The sequence below is a fragment of the Carassius carassius genome, chromosome 2 (assembly GCF_963082965.1).
Source record: "Carassius carassius chromosome 2, fCarCar2.1, whole genome shotgun sequence".
Classification (NCBI taxonomy): domain Eukaryota; kingdom Metazoa; phylum Chordata; class Actinopteri; order Cypriniformes; family Cyprinidae; genus Carassius; species Carassius carassius.
The window spans coordinates 48,472,419-48,495,574 of NC_081756.1; the positions used below are offsets into that span (position 1 = coordinate 48,472,419).

General features: G+C 37.9%; 1 protein-coding gene across 36 annotated transcripts in view; it reads left to right on the forward strand.

The window, feature by feature from the left end:
- The window catches only part of LOC132111166 (adhesion G protein-coupled receptor L3-like), a 277,367-nt gene that overhangs the window by 182,377 nt on the left and 71,834 nt on the right, over positions 1–23,156 (forward strand). For all 36 annotated transcript variants that reach the window (XM_059518330.1, XM_059518347.1, XM_059518416.1 and 33 more), the window contains 2 exons: positions 14,091–14,420; positions 19,635–19,738. In XM_059518330.1, the coding sequence (XP_059374313.1) occupies positions 14,091–14,420; positions 19,635–19,738 (434 nt within the window). The remainder of the gene's footprint in view (positions 1–14,090; positions 14,421–19,634; positions 19,739–23,156) is intronic.

Sequence of the window (23,156 nt, forward strand, 5' to 3'; positions counted from 1 at the left end):
TAGTTTGAAGTGAATATCGCTAAGCAAGTTACACTGTTTACAAATAGCACATCCAGTTTAATGCCACAGAGATTCTTGCACTGCATTTTCACCCTTGCATAGAGGCTGTTTCTGTTGTGTGTTGTGTTTCTCACTGGAAAGGTGGACATGAGCTGAAGTTGCTCTTATTAAGTGATAGTGTGATTTGAGACACTACATTTATAGAGTCAGGAAATGACCCACTCAGAGCATTCTCAAATCACACATGCAGAGAGAGCAGTGTGTGTGTGTGTGTGTGTGTGTGTGAGCGAGCGCTCTCCTCTGAATGCACAACACCTGCGGCATGTTTCTCCTGGAATTAACCTTCATCTGAAGGTGACTCTTTTATGTGACTCAGTTCATCACATTCTTTTGCTATTTCAATACCTAGTGAGCATACATACATTATATTTTATAAGGTTTAGCCTTGGTAACATAATTAAACAAAATGACACAACCAACAGTGTTCAAATCTGAAATTTAGCAACAACAAAATCTGCATTATTTAACAGAATCAAAGTAGAACTTTTTTTTTTTTTTTATCAACTCTGAACACACCATCAGGTTTACATTGTATATTTAGGTAAGGGTATCAGATAACAGAATCAGTATGGATACTTCAAAATCAGTATAAGATAACATGATCATTATAATCATTATAACCAACATCAGCATCAGATTACAGAATCACACTGAATTGCTCAAATTCAGCATGAGATAATATAATTACCTTGTAATCTCCAAAATCAGCATTAGACAACAAAAAATATGCATCAGAAAATATAATTAATTTTAAATCTTAAAAATCAGCTTTGGTTATCAAAATCGCCATTAAATCTCTGAACTCGGCATCAAATAGCATAATTAGCATGAAAATGTAACCTTAAATCTAAATCAGCATCAGAGAACATGAACAAAATTAATCTCCAAAATCAGCATCTGATAAAAGGATAACCAAATTGCTTCAAAATCTGCGTCAGATAATAGATTTGCCTTGAAATGTCCAAAATCAGCATCAGAGAACAAAGTTATTACCGGGTCATAAAATCAATGCCTGATTATGACATCATATTTAGATCTGCAAATTAGATTCATAATGCAAAAGCAGAATCAACATAAAATCTCTGAACTCAGCATCAGATAGTACAATCATCATGAAAAAAAAATCCAAATAAGTATCAGATAACACAATCAATATATAGAAGATCTCCAAAGTCAGTATCAGATAACCAGATAACCAAGAATGCTTCAAAATCTGCATCAAAAAACAGAAACACACTGATTTTTTTTTTCTAAATTCACCATGAGATAACATTGAAATCTCTAAAATCAGCATCAGAGAACAAAGTTACCACATAAATCATCATCAGATCTGCACTCTATTTCATAATACAAAATCATCAGCCTCAAATTACAAAACCGGAATATAATCTTCAAAACCAGCATCAGAAAACAACAAAATTAGCATCAGATAATACAAATTAGAATGTAACCTCCAAAATAATCACACATAGCAGAATCTCTTTGAAATCAGCATTAGATAACACAACTGACATTAGTAAAGAAAACCCCACGAGGTGCAGAACATGTTTTTTTTTTTTTCTGGTCTTTGTTACAGATGATAGTTTCACACCAAAATATACATGGCATTCTGTATATATATATATATATATATATATATATATATATATATATATATATATATATATATATATTAGTGGTGGGCCGTTATCGGCGTTAACGTGCTGCAATTGCTTCAGGGAATTTTTTTTTTTAAAGAAGCTTCCCAATGGAAACCTCGACAAGACGCACGCCTGTTTCACACATAATCCGTCTGCAGTGCGTATGCCGTGCATATGCAGTCCGTGTGCATTTCGTATGTGGTGCTGAAGCAGCACGGACTCATACTCATTGTGCTTTCACACAGGACGCGTTTGCAGTCCACTATACTCTGTACATAAACGATCGCTGCATTGCTGCAGATGCACCGCTCCTGGAACGCACTGACTAACCGCAATCACGTGAACACTGGAATCCGTTAACATGGGTGCGTAAAAAAATATGCAACGCATACGGAGTGTGTGAAACAGGCGTAAGGTTGTTTGCACCTTGTGCACTGTGGAATTAGTTTACAGCTTTCTCAAGCACTTTGTGATGCATTTTGGAAACAGGAGATTAGCCCCGGTCTAATGCACATCCTGGCTTGAGAAACCCATTCTAAAAGACTCATTAGATCTCTCTAATGAAATTTCTCTTGAAATTTATGTTTATTTTTGTTCCACACTAAAGCGAATTATACTTTAGTTATGAATTCTCAAAAAAGTGAGTGTTGTTGAACACGACCTGTTTTTCTTCAGGCTCCTGTGAAACTTAAAGGTCACGTTTTTTTTTTTTTTTGAAGCTTTGTGTTTACAGTGTGCAAAATAAAATGTGTTCATGTTTCGCGTGTAAAAAAAACAGTATTTTTTACACAATTCACTTGTATACTGTATACTGTATACTGCTGTTTTCACTGTCATAAAAACGGGCTTATGACTTCCTTGTTCTATGAAGTCCCTCCTTCAGAAATACGTAACAAGTTCTGATTGTGCTAGCTGCTCCTGTGTTGTGATTCGACACCAGTTTAGCGCACGCTGCCCTCCTGGAAATGCTAGTTTTGGAGTAGTTTTGAGAAGCAAGTGGGCAGGATTTGTTTTGAAATTCTGGCAATCCTGATCTGAATGCTGGAGATGTACTTCTAATCACAGAACACCTTTACTGACGAGATGCGCATTAAAATCGTGTTCAATTTTTTTGCACATCCATACCATCTAGTTAACAAAGCAAAACAGAGTTGCCCTTTGTGTAATAAGTTACAGAAACTGTTAAACGCACCAAATTTAAATAATAAAATACACTTACCGGTTGTGGTCCATAAACAACACCTTCTCCAGACAAAGAGGGTACTGCTCCATCTTTCAAGAAAAATCTTTGTGCGAATCCGGCATTAAAATTGAGGAAGCTGTCCTCAGCAAAATGTGCTGCACATAGTTTTACATGTGGATTATAATTTTCGGGAACCAAGTTAAACATAAATTGTAACCATTGATCTCTAAGTACAGCGTCCCTGGGAAGGCCAAACAAAGGTGATTGGACTCCGAGATGAAAATAACAGCGTTTCGGCGACAAAAGCACTCTTCAAACGCAACTCTTCCTCCTTCTCCGTGCGAGCGCAACAAGACCACGCCCCCTTTTTTGTGTATTCCTGTGGGAGGAGGTTAGTCAAAAAATGGTTTTAGTGACGTCATTACTGCAGGAAGTAGAGGGATGTAGTCCAAACTGGTCGTTCGTTGTAGGCGAATTCTGTTAAACAAAATATCTCACTTGGCATTGAACTTTGAGCTTTAGAATTTTACAGATATTATTTATACTCTAAAAACAACATTACACACTAACTAAAGTTTAAAACATGGGATCACGAAGAATGGAACCTTTAACATGTCTGAGACGTCCATCTTGAGCTGTTGTGATGGATAATTCTGTGTGAGATACCGATCTCCTGTTTTGACCTGCCGTGAATAGCAGCTCTCTTCCTTACTGCTTTTGCATTTGCTGATATTCAGAACATATGAGGGAACGTCAAACGCATTGATGTTTGGAGCCAGCGGGGGATGCTTGTTGGCGATGCTCACCGGTGCCCTGAACTCTGCAGGGCCCTTTTAGGCAGACGGTAATTTACCTAATCTGGCCCATATGCGGAGTGGAATATGTTTAGCCGTGACCTTAGAGGAACACGGCCTTTTGCTATGACTACTAGAGATATTTTTCTCTCTCTGGCATTCAGTATAATAAAACACACAGAGTCAAGACCTGCAGACTCCTGCAGTTTCCTCACAGAACATGCTGCAGAAGTGGAATAATAAAGCTTGCGTCTAGAGGATTTGGGATTTGATCTATTAAATGTGTTTAGATGCATTCATATAAATGGTTGTTAAGATGTTTTTAGTGGTTGCTAAGTGTGGTGCCTAATGTGCTCTGGGTGGTTCCTAGGTGGTGTGCTGTATTGTTGATGGGGTGTTCTGGGTGGTTGTGTGTTATGACTTCTATGTTATTCCTGGAGTTATTCCTACTCCTGTTTGGTTTCTAGGTGGCTGCAATGTGATTGTTAGGGTGTTCGGAGTGGTTGCGAGGTGATTTTTAGGGTGTTCGGAGTGGTTGCGAGGTGATTGTGAGGGTGTTCTGAGTGTTGCGAGGTGATTGTGAGGGTGTTCGGAGTGGTTGCGAGGTGATTGTGAGGGTGTTCGGAGTGGTTGCGAGGTGATTGTTAGGGTGTTCGGAGTGGTTGCGAGGTGATTGTTAGGGTGTTCGGAGTGGTTGCGAGGTGATTGTGAGGGTGTTCGGAGGGGTTGCGAGGTGGTTGTTAGGGTGTTCGGAGTGGTTGCGAAGTGATTGTAAGGGTGTTCGGAGTGGTAGCCAGGTGATTGTTAGGGTGTTCAGAGTGGTTGTGAGGTGATTGTGAGGGTGTTCTGAGTGGTTGCGAGGTGATTGTGAGGGTGTTCTGAGTGGTTGAGAGGTCATTGTGAGGGTGTTTTGAGTGGTTGCGAGGTGATTGTGAGGGTGTTCGGAGGGGTTGCGAGGTGATTGTTAGGGAGTTCTGAGTGGTTGCGAGGTGATTGTGAGGGTGTTCTGAGTGGTTGCAAGGTGATTTCTGTGTGGTTGTTTCTCACTGGTTGCTATGTGATTGCTACAGTGTTCTGATTGTTTGTTATGTGGTTGCTGGTGTTTTATAAGTGGTTGGTTTGTTATTTCGGGGTTGTTCTGTTTGGTTGCTTGGTGCTTGCTGTTTGTTAGGTGCTTGCTTGCTGGTGTTTTATTGGTGGTAGTTATGTTGTTGTTGTGGTGTTCTGGGGGTTGCTAAGCTGTTTTGTGTTTCTGCTAATGGGAAGTCGTGGCCTAGTGGTTAGAGAGTTTGACTCCTAACCCTAGGGTTGTGGGTTTGAGTCTCGGGCCGGCAATACCATGACTTAGATGCCCTTGAGCAAGGCACGAAACCCCCAGCTGCTCCCCGGGCGCCGCAGCATTAATGGCTGCCCACTGCTCCGGGTGTGTGTTCACAGTTTGTGTGTGTTCACTGCTGTGTGTGTGCACTTTGGATGGGTTAAATGCAGAGCACAAATTCTGAGTATGGGTCACCATACTTGGCTGTATGTCACGTCACTTTCATTACTGTGTGCTGGGTGGTTCCTGATGATGTTACTGGGGTGTTTTGGGTAGAGATCCTGATGAAGTTACTGGGGTGTTTTTCGATATATCGGCCCGATATATCGGGCCGATATTTGTCATTTTTTTAATATATTGGCATTGGCCCATTTCCGTGTTTAGTAGCGCCGATTTAAAGTCAGGCACGTCGGCGGGCAGCCCCATGTTATTGGTGCGGTGGAAAGTGCTGCTGCAGCAGCATGTGAAGCACCCCAAGCCAAAAGTTTTGGAAGATTCAACAACAGTCCTGGGAGATAAAGGTAGTCAGAGAATTTCATTCTGTAAATGGGGTGGAGAAAGTTGACAGCTCTAACAAACACTGCAGCGTGACGTTACCAAAGTAAACTGTCTCTGACGTTACTCCGCCCCGCTCACAGACAGCAGCGTGCTCGGAGAGACAGCTGTGCTGGAGCTGCCCAGAACAGTGAATGACATTTGTTCGGAAGCATTTGATGCAGACAATAACCAGTTTTCCATCCAACTCATTTGTATTTAGGGATGTCAATATTCGATAATTTCCATTATCGATCGTCATTTAAATTAATGATCAATTAATTACCTTAATGCTGCAAAATGTGTCTGCAGAGGTATTATTATTATGTGCAAAAGCCACTTGGAAAAAAAGCTTTCTCACCCGAATTAAAGGGGTTTTAGTCTGAATAAAATGCTAGGAGCAGGACTATAAAATGAATAGATGTGATTATGATCATTTGATAAAAGGAAGAGAGCGCGCCATACGTTGGAGATCATTTTACTTTGTTGACTGTTTCCCGTCAAGGAAGACCGCTGAATGCGCCTCTTTAAATGGTTTCGTGGTGCTTGTTGTTGTATTTTAAAACGCAACTGCAATGTTTTCAAATGACACACTATAGTAGTGGTGCAACAGATCATCATTGATCAATATCTTCGGTTCGGCACACACGTGACCCCGGATTGATTCATGAAAAAAAAAAGTTGCGCATGTTCAGTCCACACTCAGTGGTAATGGCGAGCGGAGGAATGGAGGAGCTTGAACGCCCCGCGCAATTTGGATTCCCTGTCAAATATAATTATGAAGGAAAGAGGTTAGAGTGAAAAGATTGTGCCAGATCATTATGAACAGGAGAAGAAAACAGTTGTGGATGAACTATCCCGAGCATCCTCTGTTGCGCTCACGACAGAAGGGTGGACGTCCAGGGGGACGGAGAGCTCTGTGACGATAACTGCTCACTTCATCACAGCACACTGGAAAACGAGAAGTCAGGCTATTATGTTAAAAAGAAGATATTATGTGCACTTTAAGTTGATTTCATATATTTTCATTTAATAATTTAATGTTAATAAAAAAAGACAAAACGTATGTTTATTTGTCTTGGCCTTTTTTTTTTTTTTTTTTTTTGCTGATCCGAAAAATGATCCGATCCATACGAGGACGTGCGAGCGCGGGTTTGACTAGATGTATTTGGAGGTTATTGCTCACGTCTCGTTCCGCACATATCCAAATGTTTCCATATTCGCAATGTATGAATGTTAAACTATAATATTTTTTATTTATTTAATGTAAACTAGACGGAAAGATCATCCTCTACACATGAGCAAAAACCTCCTTGGCATAACAGCAGAGTGGACCGGTATACTACGGTCTATTTAAACTGACCAGTGTAACCTTTTAAATGTTTGGTTGACTGTACTTTATTTTAATAATGAACAGACTGTGATGTAAGTTTGAAATTAGAATGCACTTTAGATGTTCTGTGTCATTTATACCAAACACAAATGTTGCTGGTTGCTAGTGTGTTTGCAACACTACTGTTATTTATTTTTTATATATTTATTTTTTTATATTTTTCAGTTTAATTGATTTTTATTTCTAGAATTGTATTTATTTAAATGTATATTTAAGTTTACATTTATGTTCAAACAACAAAAAAATTCTACTTGATAAATGCTCTAAAACTTTAATGCAAATGATTGACTGATATATATATATTACCTGTTTTATATATTTAATACTTGGTCAGTTTATTGATTTTGTTTGGTTAACTTTGGATACATTTTTTATTTTAATACCGTGCAGTGCACAAAATTAAGATTCGAGAGATGGTTCAAGTCAGTGCTCAATAAATGATGATAAGTTTAGAAATGTTGTGCATCCACTTATAGTGTTTCATTTTTACATGCAAATGAAGGGGAAAACTTCAAGATATCGGCCCTAAAAATCGGCAGCACATATCGGCCATCGGCTGACCCTGACCTCTAAACATCGGCATCGGCATCGGCTATAGAAAAACCCATATCGGTCGATCTCTAGTTTTGGGTTTTGGTTACTCTGCTATTTGTGGAGTGTTCTGTTTGGTCTCTAAGTGGTTGCTGTGGGATTGCTCGGGTGTTCTGCTTCTTTCTCATGTGGTTGCTGGTATTTTATGGTTGGTATGTTATTTCTGGGGTGTTCTGTTTGGTTGCTCGGATATTCTGAGTGGTTGCTTGGATACTCTGGATGGTTGCTGGTGTGTTATCAGTGGTTACTATGTGGTTGTTATATTGTTGCTACATGTAAGTTTCGATGCTAGTCTGTTCTTGGTGATTTTTTGATGTTTGCTGTGTTGTTGTTTGTGTGTTATGGTTACTATGTTATTTATATTTACATTACATTTAATCATTTAGCACAAGCTTTTATCCAAAGCGACTTACAAATGAGAACAATAGAAGCAGTCAGGTCAACAAGAGAACAACAACAGTATACAAGTGCCATGACAAGTCTCAGTTAGTCTAGTATAGAACACATAGCCAGGTTTTTTTTTTTTTTTTTTTTTTTTTTTTAAATGAAAAGAAAAGAAAAGGAAAAGTGCCATTAGTTGGTTAAGTGCTGTCGAAAAAGATGAGTCTTTAGACGTTTCTTGAAAATAAGTAAAGACTCGACGCTGTACGAATTGAGATTGGGAGGTCATTCCACCAGCTGGGCACAGTCCAGGAAAAGGTCCGTGAGAGTGATTTTGAACTTCTTTGGGATGGCACCACAAGGCGTCATTCACTTGCAGAGCGCAAACTTCTGGAGGGCACATAAGATTTAACCAGTGAGTTAGGTATGTTGGTGCCGTACCAGTGGTCGTCTTGTAGGCAAGCATCATGACCTTGAATTTGATGCGAGCGGCTACTGGTAGCCAGTGTAACCTGATGAGGAGAGGAGTAACTTGAGCGTTTTTTAGCTCATTGAAGACAACCCTTGCTGCTGCATTCTGGATCAATTGCAGAGGCTTGACAGTACATGGAGGAAGGCCCGCCAGGAGAGCATCACAATAGTCAAGTCTGGAGAGAACAAGAGCTTGGACAAGAAGTTGGGTGGCTTGCTCTGACAGGAAGGGTCTAATCTTCCTAATGTTGTATAAGACAAACCTGCAGGACCGGGTCGTTGTAGCAATGTGGTCTGTGAAGCTTAACTGATGATCCATCACAACTCCTAGGTTTCTGGCTGTCCTCGAAGGAGTAATGGTTGATGAACCCAGCTATATAGAGAAGTTGTGATGAAGCAATGGGTTAGCTGGAATCACCAGGAGTTCTGTCTTCGTAAGGTTAAGCTGAAGGTGATGGCCAATGATCCAGCTAGAAATGTCACTCAGACAGGCTGAAATGCGAGCAGCTACCGTCGGGTCATCTGGTTGGAATGAGAAGTAGAGTTGGGTGTCATCAGCGTAGCAGTAATAAGAAAAGCCATGCTTCTGAATGACAGATCCTAATGACGTCATGTAGATCAAGAAGAGAAGTGGTCCAAGTACTGAGCCTTGAGGAACTTGAGGTGTTGTGACTTAGAAACATCACCCTTCCAAGACACACTGAAGGATCTGTCAGAGAGGTAGGACTTAACCCACAGGAGTGCGGTTCCAGAGATGCCCATCTTTCTGAGGGTGGCCAGGAGAATCTGGTGATTAATGGTGTCAAAAGCAGCAGACAGGTCCAGTAAGATGAGTATTGAGGATTTTGAAGCTGCTCTTGCTAGTCGCAGGGCTTCAGTAACCGAGAGCAGAGCAGTCTCAGTTGAGTGGCCACTTTTGAAGCCAGATTGGTTGCTGTCCAGGAGGTTGTTCTGTACAAGGAACATAGAAAGCTGGTTGAACACAGCTCGCTCAAGTGTCTTTGCAATGAATGGAAGAAGGGATACTGGTCTGTAGTTTTCAAGAAGCGCTCGATTTAGAGATTGTTTCTTGAGCAGTGGGCTTACCCGAGCCTGCTTGAATGCTGAGGGAAATGTACCAGAGTGAAGAGAGGAGTTGATAATGTGAGTAAGCGAAGGTATGACTGAAGAAGAGATCGCTTGAAGGAGGTGAGTGGGGATCGGATCAAGTGGACAAGTAGTAGGATGATTGGACAGGAGAAGTTTGGAAACGTCCATCTCTGAGAGTGGGGAGAAGGAGAAAGAGTGTGTGTTGGTCATTGTGAAGTTGTCCTCAGTCTGCGGTGTGGAGAATTGGTCACTGATGGTTCTTGTCTTATTTGTGAAGAAAACTGCAAAGTCGTCTGCTGTAAGAGTCGATGGAGGAGGTGGTGGCGGCGGATTAAGAAGATAAGAGAAAGTTTTGAAGAGTGTCCGAGCATCACAACAGCTGTTAATTTTGTTGTGGTAGTAGGATGTTTTAGCCGTGAAGACATTTGCAGAGAAGGAAGAGATGAGAGACAGAGGAGAGACTGATACTTGATATTTGTGGTGTTCTGGATGGTTACTTGGTGATTGGTAGTGTGTTCTGAATGGTTGCTAAGTAATAGCCATGCTGTTGCTTCTGGCTGGTTTTTATGTGGTTACTGTGTAATTATAAGAGTGTTTTGAAGGATTGCAAGGTGGTTGCTGTGTAGTTAATAACAGTCTAAATATTGGTATTAAAAAACAAACAAACAAACAAAAATAATGGTGAAAGTGTGAGTGTTTTCCCATGTTAAGAATCTGAGAGTCTAATATTCAACAATTCACTCAAAACCATACATCAAAAACAAGTGTGTGTGTGTGTGTGTGTGTGTGCAGTAGCATCACCAGGCATGATGTGAACAGTGAAAACGGACCAAATGTTAATTAAGCATTGCTGTGAGTGAGCAGTGATAGAGATGCTTCATCTTTCTTCCAGGCATAAATGAGTCGAGCCAGTTCTCTCTCGCACTGATAATACACCAGAATAGAGAGACAATTCAAAGTAATGAGCTCTTTCTGACAGCAAGAGAAACTTCTCTTCATTTTCTTTGGTGCTGAGAAGACGAACGAGAGATAATTATGACAAGAAGAGCACTTCAAATTAAGTGTAATAGCACGCTGGCTAAATCGCGGAGCGTTCCCGTGGAACACCATCGCATCTGCCGTCAATCCTGATAATGGACATTTCTTGCATGGATTGGAAATTACAGACAGATTTACAGATTGACCGGTTGAGTTAATTGAGTTGCTTTTGATGGTTCAGACCGCACACACTTCACTGAGCGTCTGAGGCTCCCATCAGATCACCTGATTCATGTGCAGCTTTGGTCAGTCTGTCTTCATCTGCAGCACAGGAAACATTTGTGTTTGTTTACAAGACAATGATACAAGATACACATAATCACTAGCAACTAGGGTTGCTAGGCAGTTGCAATGGTGTTCTAGATGGTGGTTGCTACGCATACAGTGTGAAATCCATGCGGGCCAGATGTGGGCCGGATCTGGGCCGAAACTGCTTGCTGTCTGGGTAGGGTGTTCTGGGTGATTGCAAGGATTTACTGAAAGATTTTAACTTGTAGCTCTGGGGCCATGATGAAATGAGTCTAGTGCAGTTAATTAAAAGTATTTCTATTAAAATCAGACTTTTAGGCTCAAAGCAGTGTGTACTATTACAAATTATCTTAATTCATTTTAAGCAGCCTATTGAAATTATAATCAGTTGAAATTTGATTTGAAATTTGAAACATGGTCATACTGTATATAATCATCAATATCAGCGTCATCTTTAGTCACAGATGTCAGGAAACATAAAATGTGTGCTGAAGTGTGTTTGAGGTGTCATCTGGTCGTGGTCTGGTGGCTTTGGGAGGAATCAGACAGGATCCAGTCTTTTTTTAAGCATTTTCCACCCTCACTGCTTGATGAAGCATCTCTGTGCATCTGTGTTTAATGACGCAGAGCTGCTGGAAGCTGAGCTCATGGCTGTCATTGATTCACACGCTGCGCATGTCTATTACTGAGCCTCAGGAAGAGTGTGTTTGCATGTGTGATTGTTTGTGTGTGGCTGTTTTGTCCTCAGAAATTGGTCTGTGTTAGCCAATAACATTGGCAAAAAATGCTATTATTATTATGTGTTAATATTTATTGCTTACAATTTATTATAATAATAATAAAAATAATTATATAATTAAATGTATTTATTTATTGTTAAAGGTTGATTATACATGCTTCTGGGAGTGCAGAAATTATTAAAATCTCAAATGTGTGTATTTTTAACTAATACATTATTATTATTATTATTATTATTATTATTATTATTATTATTTTATCATCATCAACACAATCCTATGTTATTATAATTATTATTATGTATCATTTTTTATATTTATTAATTACTTATTGTTATTTGATGTTAAAATAGTTAATTGCATTCTTCTGGGAATGCAGACATTATTAAAAACTCAAATCTGTCTGTTAATAGATACTACTAAAATAAAGATTGTTTGAAACAGATATGAAATGTCATGCATAATATGGGTGGATTGCACCAAATCTTTGACTTGTTTAAAACTAATCAGTGTGTTAAAGACTTGCTGATCCCATTAGCCTCTCTTCTGACTATGACTATCCTTATCTATAAAATCGCAGAGGCCAAAAATAGGAAAAAATAAAAATCAGGTTGATTTGCTTTTTTATAAGTAAAGAAGCCCTCTGGGCACAACTTATTAAAGTTTTAAAAGATAATTAACTCATGCAGCAGGTGATGCTGAACTTTCAAAGAATTAATTATTTTCCAGGTGTAGAGTTTGTGAAATTAATAAACATAATATTAATTATCAAAAACTGAGCGTATTGCGTCACAGTAGTGCTGTTCAAGGACCATTGTCGTTCCGTTAGGTGACTCAGTTTGTCATGCTGTTATTGTGGGATCATTGATGTATTGAATAAACTGTGCGTTAAACGGCTAGCAGACTGTGGTTGGCAGGTTTGCATGTCGGTCAGCTGTCTCTTCCTCTCTGAATGGGCAGTTCTTTGCTAATAGACCACGGGAGACTCTCTAACCAGAGAAGTTAGTGCTAGCGCTGCTGGCCGTACGCGGTCAGTTCATGAAAACGACAGGAAATGTAATTTTCTGTAATGTAAACAGTTATAGAGTCGATGTTCTGCCCACACAAACATAAACCATCTCATCACCCTACAGCACAAGAGCTGGTGTGTGTGTGTGTGTTATTTCCTGGTTGTGGGCCTTTCTCATAATTTGTCCCAAGTCTCTTGTGTTGTCTTATTGCTTTGTTTTGCTCTCTCTCGCTGGTTTCTGTGTTTATTAGTGCACATTAGCTCCTTGGAGGCTCAGAGTATCACAGACTCAGACTCACAGAAGCAGCCAGATCATTTCAGCCCTTTATTTGTGTTTGGAGAACTGACAGCAGCTGATTGTTCGCTCTGTTTACTCACTTCATGCACATTTCTGCTCTTATTCTGATCCGTGCATCAGTGCATGTTTACCCCAGTGAAAAAAAATTTGTGCATTGCTGAAATTTAAAGAAACAAATAATGTGAGGACTGTGAAATATATCACTCTGTATATTGAAAATGATACATTGATCATGCATGCACTTTGGAGCTTGCTGTGTAGTTGAATTGCAGTTGAATACTCATTTAAAGCCATGTTGTGATTTTGAGCAGCCATTCTTCATGACAATTATTTGATTAGTAATTTATATGTAATTCATAAAGAAAACTTTCCATTTCAGCATTTTAAATTATTATTATTATTGTTGTTGTTGTTGTTGTTGTTGTTGTTGTTGTTGTTGTTGTTGTTGTTGATGATGTTGTTGTTGTGCTCTGTGCTTTGTAAAGCAAACCTTAAAATGTATTATTTATTATTGATGGATGGATGGATAAATATATTTTGGAAAATAAATAAATAACAAAAATGTCAAAAATTACAATTAAAATTACTAAAACTTAAAACTTAAAAAAAATACAATAAAATGTAAATCTAATATTTGATCAAATATAACAGTATCCTAATGATGCTAAAGTAACTCTGGTCTGGGTGTTTTCTGCTCATTGTACAGGTGTGAAGTGTAGGGTATTGTTACCGTAGAAACCTGTGGTGGTTGATTTAATTTACAGATGTAGAGCTGAAGGTGTAGTTACCATAGCAACATGTCTGGCATGATAGCAGTAGGCAGTGAAAACATATTTTGCCTTAAGACCTCTAGTAAAAATAATCATGGCAAAAAACAAGAGGGTTTCTAGCAATTTTTGGACTCATAATAATAAAAATAATATGAATTAAATTAAATTATTCTTTGAATTCCTAACAATGCAGACAGTACGGCTTCGCTCTTGAGCATCTAATAGAAGGTTTCTAAGGTTAAACTCAAACTTTCATGCTTTTTGATGAGAGTTTACTTTGACAGAAGAAATTCAGTAGTAAATTTGATATAATTAAGAGAAATGTCTGCATTAGATCTTTATAGATTTCTGTGATGTTGTATCTCAGCATGAGGTCATTTTCTTCAGGATGCTGCTTGGTTGATTTTCATTTAAGCTGCTAGATAATGTATTACTATGTTTATTTATAATGATATGAAATATAATTTAAAATCGGTATGTTCTGATATAAATGTCATTAGTTGTATTCTAACTATAATTTATCTCCTGATTTCAGAATCTTCCTCCTCAGGAAACGTTTTAATGGACACAACAACGACACGCACCACGACTCGCCCCGTCACCATCACCCTGACGACCACCTCCACCACCACCATGACAACCACCTCCACCAGATCTCCCGCCACGACGGCAGCAGCCCTGCGCAGCACCACCATAGACCGGCAGCCGGCAGCTCTTCCCGAGGTCACGGCACGCTCCGACCCCTCCTCCGTCCTGCCCAACACCGCCGTGGAGTTCTGCAGCCCCATCACCGACTCCTCCATCACCTGGCCCAAAACACGCCAGGGCCTTGTTGCCAAGCAGCCCTGCCCACCAGGAACCATCGGTAAGTTACAACAGTCCAGAGCAGTAGTGATTACGTTTACCAGCAGAGTGCGCTGATACAATGACACGCTAGATTATTTTCACCACCAGAGGGCGAGATACACTTAGTTAAGTGCCAAATCTTAGGCGGGAACTGTGTGCTATTGGGGTTATGTGCAACAGACTTCCATATTCTTCCATATTTATAAGTCCATAGATATCGCTTTTATTTAATACGGCTGTTAGCACATTCTCCGACAAGCAGAAGTGATGAGACCTGTTTTCTGTTTGGTCAGTCAACATTTAGCGTAAACACTATTATCATCAGTTTATCAAAGTCACACCAAAGCTTAAATTATTATTAATTATTAACATATTAACTATTTATTTTAAAGTAATACTGTTTGTTATGCAAGCAATCATTTTTTTTCTGCCACAAAAGTAAAATTATATCCCTCAGAAATAATTTAAAAATATAAACTCAAATAAAAAAATAAAAAAAGGGGTGAGAATCACAAGAAATAAACTAAGAAGTTGAGATGTAAACTCAGAATTTGGGGAAAAATGAAATTGCAAGAAAGTTTACTGTACATCTTGGAACTTGTATCTCGCATTTCTCACTTTTTTTCCTCTTAGAAAAAATATGAGACATAAATTCAGAATTTTGAGAAAAAAAGTCAGAATTACAAGAAATAAACTTTTACTATAAGTTCTGAGTTACATCTCACAATTCTGAGCTTTTGTTAGTTCTATTCTTTTATCAGAATTTATATTGACTCGCAATTTTCATCTGTTTTTAGCAATTTTGAATTTATGTCTTACAAATCAACATATAAGGAACTCCCGCACACTATCTTAACTTGCAAAATAAATTTTAATCGCACAACGATTAAAGTCCTGATGAAGGTCGTGTGACCGAAACGTTGTGCGAGTTACTTTTTTTTTTTTAGTTTACGTCTTGCAATTCTGAGTTTGTCTCACATTTATCGTGCAATTCAAAAATTTTCGCACAATTCTGAGTTTGTTTCTTCCAGTTCTGAATTTTCTTTCTCAGATGTGAGTTTATTTGGCAATTTTATATATATATATATATATATATATATATTACCTTAATTACCTTATTTAGTTTTTAGCATAAAACGAAAAAGATTTTCATTCAAATTTTTATCTCACAATTCTTTTAAATCCAGAATTTTTTTTTAAATAATAATAATAATATAAATGAATAAATAAATAAATAAATAAATAAGTCTGAATCATTTTTTCCCCCTAAAATTATTTATTTATAACTCTGTGGTGGAAACAAACTTCCATAACATAATAAGTTCTGAACAGCATGCTGGGTTGTTTTGAGTGTATTTTAAAAATTCCTGAAAATAATTATCTCACAAATCAAATATGAATAAATGAATGACTCAACTTAATGTTTACATTTGCAAAAAAGCACAGACTTCATGCTTCATTTAAAAATAAACATGAAATGCCAAAATAACAAGCCTAATTATGTCCAGTTTCCAAAATTATGACCAGTTTCCAAAAAGCACAAATATGAAATAACATTATAATTACTGTATACAGTATATTCAGTTTCTAAAAATACAATTAGAAAAAGTTAAAAAAATCAACACATGAGATTTTCCCAAAATATTGCAGTTGTTAGACAGTTTCTTATATACCTAAAATTATATTTAGTCATTTGCAATACTTTCTTTACTGTTTTTTAAAGGATAAAGTGGAATCTAGGATAATACCAAGATATTTAATATGAGAGACTATCTGAATGATCTCTCCAGACACATATATTTTGGGGATCGCAGTCAGTTACACAATGCATCTTTGTGAAAAACATACATACTGTCTTCTTACAATAAGAACCAGATTTGAATCATCAAGCCATTTATTTACATTTATCATTATTGCACTAAGTTTAGAAGCTGCTATTTTTTTTTTGTTTGTTTTTAGCATGGACATAAATTACGGTATCATCTACATACATCTGAACATCACACCCTGTACATACAGAGGGTAAATCATTTATATATAAGCTGAAAAGCAGAGGCCCCAGGATGGATCCCTGAGGCACACCCGCTTCATTGAGCAGAAAGGGTGAAGTTTCACTACCCATCCTAACACACTGACGAACACACCTAACATAACACGTCAAATTTAGCACATTATGGGAAAAAAATAAATTAACTAATTTACAAATGAGTGTTTGATGATCAACAGTATCTAATGCCTTCTTTAAATCCAAGAATATGGCCCCAACAACACCTCCATTGTCCATTTTTACATTAATATTTTCTAAGAGAAAGCAATTTGCTGTCTCAGTAGAGTGGTTAGCTCGAAATCCATATTGCATTGGAAACAATGAGTAAGGGCTACTATTAAGATGAGTTAACAACTGTTCAGCAACACATTTCTCTGCAGTTTTGGAAATAACGGGTAAAATGCAAATAGGCCTATAGTTACTCGCCTCAGTCGGGTCTCCAGATTTATAAACCAGAAAAAAAAGTGGCTGATTTACAGTCCTTTGGCAACTTCACTTCTTTAATAGAGGCATTAGTTAACTTTGTTATTTGTACAGTAAATAAATCTGCATGCCTTTTAAGAAAGATATAATCTAATCCAAATATATCTTTAGACTTGGAAGTTCTAAGAGAGTTCAGAAATGTATTTACTTTCAATTCCATTCATCCATTCAGAAACCTCCATTAGAGACAGGTCAGATCGCGAGATGTCTATCTGTGGTGTAACCAAAATTCCAGTATGATTAATGGACACTGTCATCTTTACAGAATTCACAAAATAAGAATTAAGAAAGGTCATAGTTTCAATTGCCCCATTAATCAAGGATCCGTTATCTCTAATCTCTAATTGCTTTGTTGTATTATTATGCCATTTAGCTTTTTTAGTTTATCCAAATTCTTTTCTGATTTCCCTGAGTTTGCTTTAGCAACTCGGATGTCCTTAATTACTCTGTTTCTAAGAGAAGTAAAGATCTTGAGAAAAATGTATAAGGCACAATCTCTCTCCTTCATTAGTTTCCGTATATCACCATTATTCCAAAGACGAGTTTATTTGCTGGCATCTTTACATGAGCTTTTGTCGATGTCTACATTTGAACCAGATATTAATTCATTACAATTAATGTCCTTAATTGCCTTTTCAAATTCACATACATCATTCTTGGGTAGTCTAAATTGGCAAGGCTTTGTATTAGAAATTAAATAAGACTGATTTTTATTGCACTTTCTGGCTATAATGATAAAATTGTGATCAGACAAGCCTGTATCCATGTTAACATATTTAATTACTCACTCTGGCTTATTTCTGATTACCAGATCTATTTGAGTACTGGATGTGGAGGATGTCTTAACTAGCTGTCTCAAATCAAACCTATCTGTGATTTTTTTGTTCAGTGCTTTTGTACTTGATTTGCCTTCCCAATTAGTATTGAAATCAAAATTTCATTTCAGATATCTGCTCTTAACCAAAACCATACTAGGAACGACGCATAGTGACACATTGCCCATTTTCCTACAGAGCAAATAACCCCTCGTCACTACGTGTTTAACAGCTTGTTTTGGTAACCCAGGTGTCTCTGTGGTTATTAGTGAGTCTGAGGAAGTGCAGCAGACGAGCGACACACAGCGTGAGCACAAACAACACAAACGCAGCTCATGCATCAAACACACTGCTGCAGCTCACGCTCTTCTTTCACCTGTCTGTCACTCTCCTTCCTCTCATTTTCTTTCTCTAAATTTCAGCTTTTCTCGTCATTTCTTTCACCGCCGTCTGCTCATATCAAAACACTTCCAGTCTTCCGCCTGTTTCCATGGTTTTGGTTGATTGGCAGTTTCTTCATGATTAGTTGTTTGTTCTTGAAGTTTTCAGAGCGCCAGACTGGATTCGTCCTCTGGCCATTTCCTCAAAGTAATACATTCACATTTACATCTCCATAAACTCTTTCATCAAAACAACAGCTGCAAAAATACTAGCATTTGATTGACATCTAATATATAATATATATATATGTATATATAATATCTCTCTTTCAAATAAATGCTGCTACTTTGACCATGCTATTCATCAAAGAATAATGAAAAATACAATATATCACAGTTTCCACAGGAAATATTAATCAGCAAAACTGTTTTCACCATTGATAATAATCAGAAAAGTTTATTGATTCAAGATTCAAGATTTTTATTTGTCACATACGAATAAAAATATGAATAAAAAACAAAAAAAAACTAATATTATTTCATTACAATTAATGTTCTTAATTGCCTTTTCAAATTCACATACATCACTCTTTGGTATTCTGAATTTGTATTAGAAATTAAATAAGACTGATTTTAATTACGCTTTCTGGCTATAATAATATAAAATTGAGATCAGACAATTACCATGATAATTTATATATATATATATATATATATATATATAATTATTTTTATTTTTTTTTTGCAGCAGCAAATCTCCGTATTAAAATGATTTCTGAAGGATCGTGTGACACTGAAGACTGGAGTAATGCTGAACATTTTACAATGAATTTTTACAACAAAATCAGAAAATGTGTGTTGTCTATTGACTGTTGTTTTTGGTGAACTGAACTTTATATTTGGTAGATTTATGTATTTATTTATTTTTATTTAAATGTGATATTTTTAAAATGATTAATCCAATAATGTGACATTATTTTTTATTTAAAATCATTTTCCCACGTGTGGACTATATTATTTGGCAGAGACAGTGTTTATTTTGATTGTCATTATTATTAGTATTGCATGTATGTGATTATTGAACATAGTCTCTCATCACACTTCTTTTGTGCGTGTGTGTGTCAGCAGCAGCCATACATCTGGAGTGTGTGTGTGTGTGTGTGTGTGTCAGTGATCTCACCTGAGTGCCGACACAATCACCTTACTGGAAGAATATGACTTTTTTTCTTTCTCTTCTGTCCTTCTAATTAGAGCTGAGAATGAGATGTATTTCTCCACATGCTTTAATTGACCTTTACCAATGCTCTCCAGTGAACACACACACACACAAACACACACACACAGCAGTGATTTTATCTCCATCAGAGGAAGTAATTACACATTCTTTTATGATCACAGACGTTTGAAAGTGTTTCTCGTCATCTGTGCAAGCAGCAGTGAAAACAATGATGTGTGTGTGTTTGCGGGAGTGATATGAACATACAGTAACGGCTGCTTTCTGTGTACAGGGACGGCTGTGTTGGCCTGTCAGGGGCCCGAGGGACTGTGGGACCTGCAGGGGCCCGACCTCAGCAACTGCTCCTCCACATGGGTCAACATCATCAACCAGAAGGTTTGAGAAACACAATTAAAGGATCACTTCACCCATTTGCATTTAGCTTTGTATTGTTAGAAACCCAGTCATATATTATAATGATCATGGATTTTTCCTTTGTTTTTCCCTGAGATGGGAGAAATAAGGATTTAAGTGTTTTACTTCCTGCTTATTATGACGTAAAAATCGTCATTTTGCGTCATAATAAGCAGGAAGTCAAAATTCATTGAAAAGTGTAGAGACTACAGACACTAGCTTATTATTATTCCAGGGGGTGGGACCCACTCACCCTACAGGCCTATTACAGATCAGTGGGTGGGACTAAACTTACAGAAACGAAAATCCGCCATCTTGTTTGGAAGCTATGTAGCTAAGCTAACAAGCGCTTATGGAGTCAGATTTACGAGAATGGCTGGAGGAACAACTCATGATATGGAAGAAAAGGATTTTCAAAGTCTGTTGCTCGAAACAGATGTTCGTGGCTATCTATACGAGCCACAATATAGCGCAGAGGAGGAACAGGAGGCGGCGGCTGCAGCCGAGGCCGGAGACCTGCCTGTCGCGTCCGAGGAGCCCGGGCGTGCTCGAGCTGGTGCGGACTGGTGGTGCCTGTGCTCTCGTTGTGCGCCTACGGACACAGAGCTCGAGTCCGTCTGCTGAAAGAATTTGAAAGATGCCAATTTCTCCTCGAAGAAATGTCTGAGGCAGACAAGGACACGGATGTTTGCGTTGTGAACCATCCTAGTTTCGCCCCGCATATGGACAGAGGCGTCCTGGAGACATACTTCAGAATTCCGAAGGTAAACTGGAAACGCCAGCCGAAGCCTGCAGGGACAAATGGACGTCTAACTGTAAAATAAGTGTTTCAATTTAATTTATTATTCATTTCGTGAAATGTATACAATTTCTTCAAGCATTATTATCACGAAATGATTCCCGGTTAATAAGTTACGTAACGTCAACTGTAAACTGTTTGTGCAGTACCTTTTTTTAACTGCATTGTTTACTACTGTGGCACGTAAATACCATACATCGCTAACTGTGTCCTCAATGTCTTGTAGACAATATCGCGCCTAACAGCGGTGTTCTGGATTAGTGGGAGTGGCTTGTGGAGCTGTGCAAATGTGTTGCATTGTGGGAGTTGTGGTTTTCCATACAAATGAGCCCTAAAGTTACTTTCTGTAATAACTCGGTCAAAAAGGCACCAAATTCGAAAGTTTTAATAGATTTCGACTACATATATGACCCACTTTCAATGAAGATCAATGTTCCCACGGGTGAAATGCTCCTTTAAACATATGTATATTGCAAATTGAAAAAACTTTGAAAATACAAAAAATATAACAATTCCAACAACAGGAGAAGCTCGCACACATAAGAAATTACGAATTGCTTTATTCATATTACATTTCGCCTTTGCGCTGAGCATGTTGCCCTTTTTTCACTTTTTTGTGAATTTAAGTTTTGCCTTTACGCTGAGCATGTTGCACTTTTTTGTGAATCAGAAACGGTTTCTCTTTGCACTTTTTTCACCATTTGTTTTTTTGTGTCTATGGTAAATGGTAAATGGACTGCATTTATATAGCGCTTTCAACAGACCACATGGCCATCCAAAGCGCTTTACAAGTTGTGTCACATTCACCCATTCACACACTCATTCACACACCGACTGCGGTGTCAGCCATTCAAGGCACCATCCAGCTCGTCGGGAGCAGCTGGGGTTAGGTGTCTTGCTCAAGGACACCTCGACACTTGGTCAGGTGGAGCCATGGATTGAACCACCAACCTTCCGGTTTGCAGACAACCTACATGAACCACTGAGCCACTGCTGCCCCAAAACACCGCCCTCTATTGTTTTTACCCTGAGCGTGTTGCAGGTTTTTTATGAATCAGTAATGGTTTGCCTTTGCACTGAGCTTGTGGCACTTTTTTGCACTTTTTAAGAATTGTAATGTTTTCTGTTTGCACTTTTTTCGCAAATTGTTTTGCCTTTTCGTTTTGCCTATTGCCTTTGAATTATGTATGTACTACCTTCTACATGTTGTTCATGTATCGCTGACTTGAAGTTGTTCACATAAATCAGTTTCAGCAGTTTTACGAATGTGAAATGACAGAGAGAGAGAGAGAGAGAGAGAGAGAGAGAGAGAGAGAGAGAGAGAGAGAGAGAGAGAGAGTGTGTGCATGCGTGCGTGTGCATGCGTGTGTGTGTGTGTAGACCCAGCAGGTATCCCAGAAGACAACATCTTTAGCTGTGTCTCATTAGCAAATAAACACATCTCTTCCTTTAGATGGAGGAGTGTAGTGATTAAACTCCACACAAGAGTGCGTGGCTCTGTGGCTCCTCTGTGCTTATGTTTTTTCTACAACTTGAAAGAACAGAGCCTCACTGTCTGAGTCAAGAGTTGTTCTGCTTCTTCAACTGCCTCTAGCAGACAAACACAGGAGGATAATCTGATCTGCAGAAAATGAGCAATGTAAAATAAGGCCATTGAGATTGATGCACATGCATCAACCTATTACCATATATATATTCGAGACATTCTACACTTAACGTGGCTTAATGCATGAAAACTGTGTTTTTAAAAGACCAAGCTCTCAAGTTTTGCTACTGTAGCATAAATAGTTACTTGACAAAGGGACAGGTCACTTTAGACACCTGATATTGGACCAGTGACTAGGTTCATTACAGGAGGGTAAGTAATCAAGGCACACAAGGACACAGATAATAGCTGGAAATGACTCAGATCTATTTTGTTGGTGCAAAAGTAATAATAATAAAAAAACAAATGTAATACAACCACAACAACAATAGAAGAAAAATAAATAAAAACAAATGAAATAATTGTTCTTTTCAATCCCTTGTTGTTCTTTTTGGTATCTTTGAGCTCTGTTCTCCATTTAAATAGGTTTAGCTTTTCTTTCTATTTGTTTCTAGGTATTCGACTTATATTTCAGTTGTTTAGTTTCTATTTTGGTTTATAGATATTTAGTTTTACTAACTGTTAGTTTAATATATAAGCTTTTCTTATATTTAGGTTTTTTCTATCTTTATACAAAAGATCATAGAAATTATGAACCCAAATTAAAACAATTGAAATAAGAAAAGAAAAGTACAATATCACAATAGTTCAATTTGAAACAATTCGAAAACAATTCCAACAATATAACAGTCAATAACTTCTCAGTCTGTGTATAAATGAATGTTTCTTTGTCATCCAAAGTGGAAAAAAATATGTTAGTGTGTGCAAAAATCTCTTGGTGTAGATGAAAGCTTCGTTTCAACAGTCAATGGTGCAAAATGATTGCTTAAAGAAAAGTCCGATCCTACCGATCAGAATATATCCAATGAACTGGATTCCACCTGATCAGTAGAAGCACTAATCACTGGAACGCACAGGGTTACTCCATCCGCACTTCTCAAATTCACAGAGGTTCA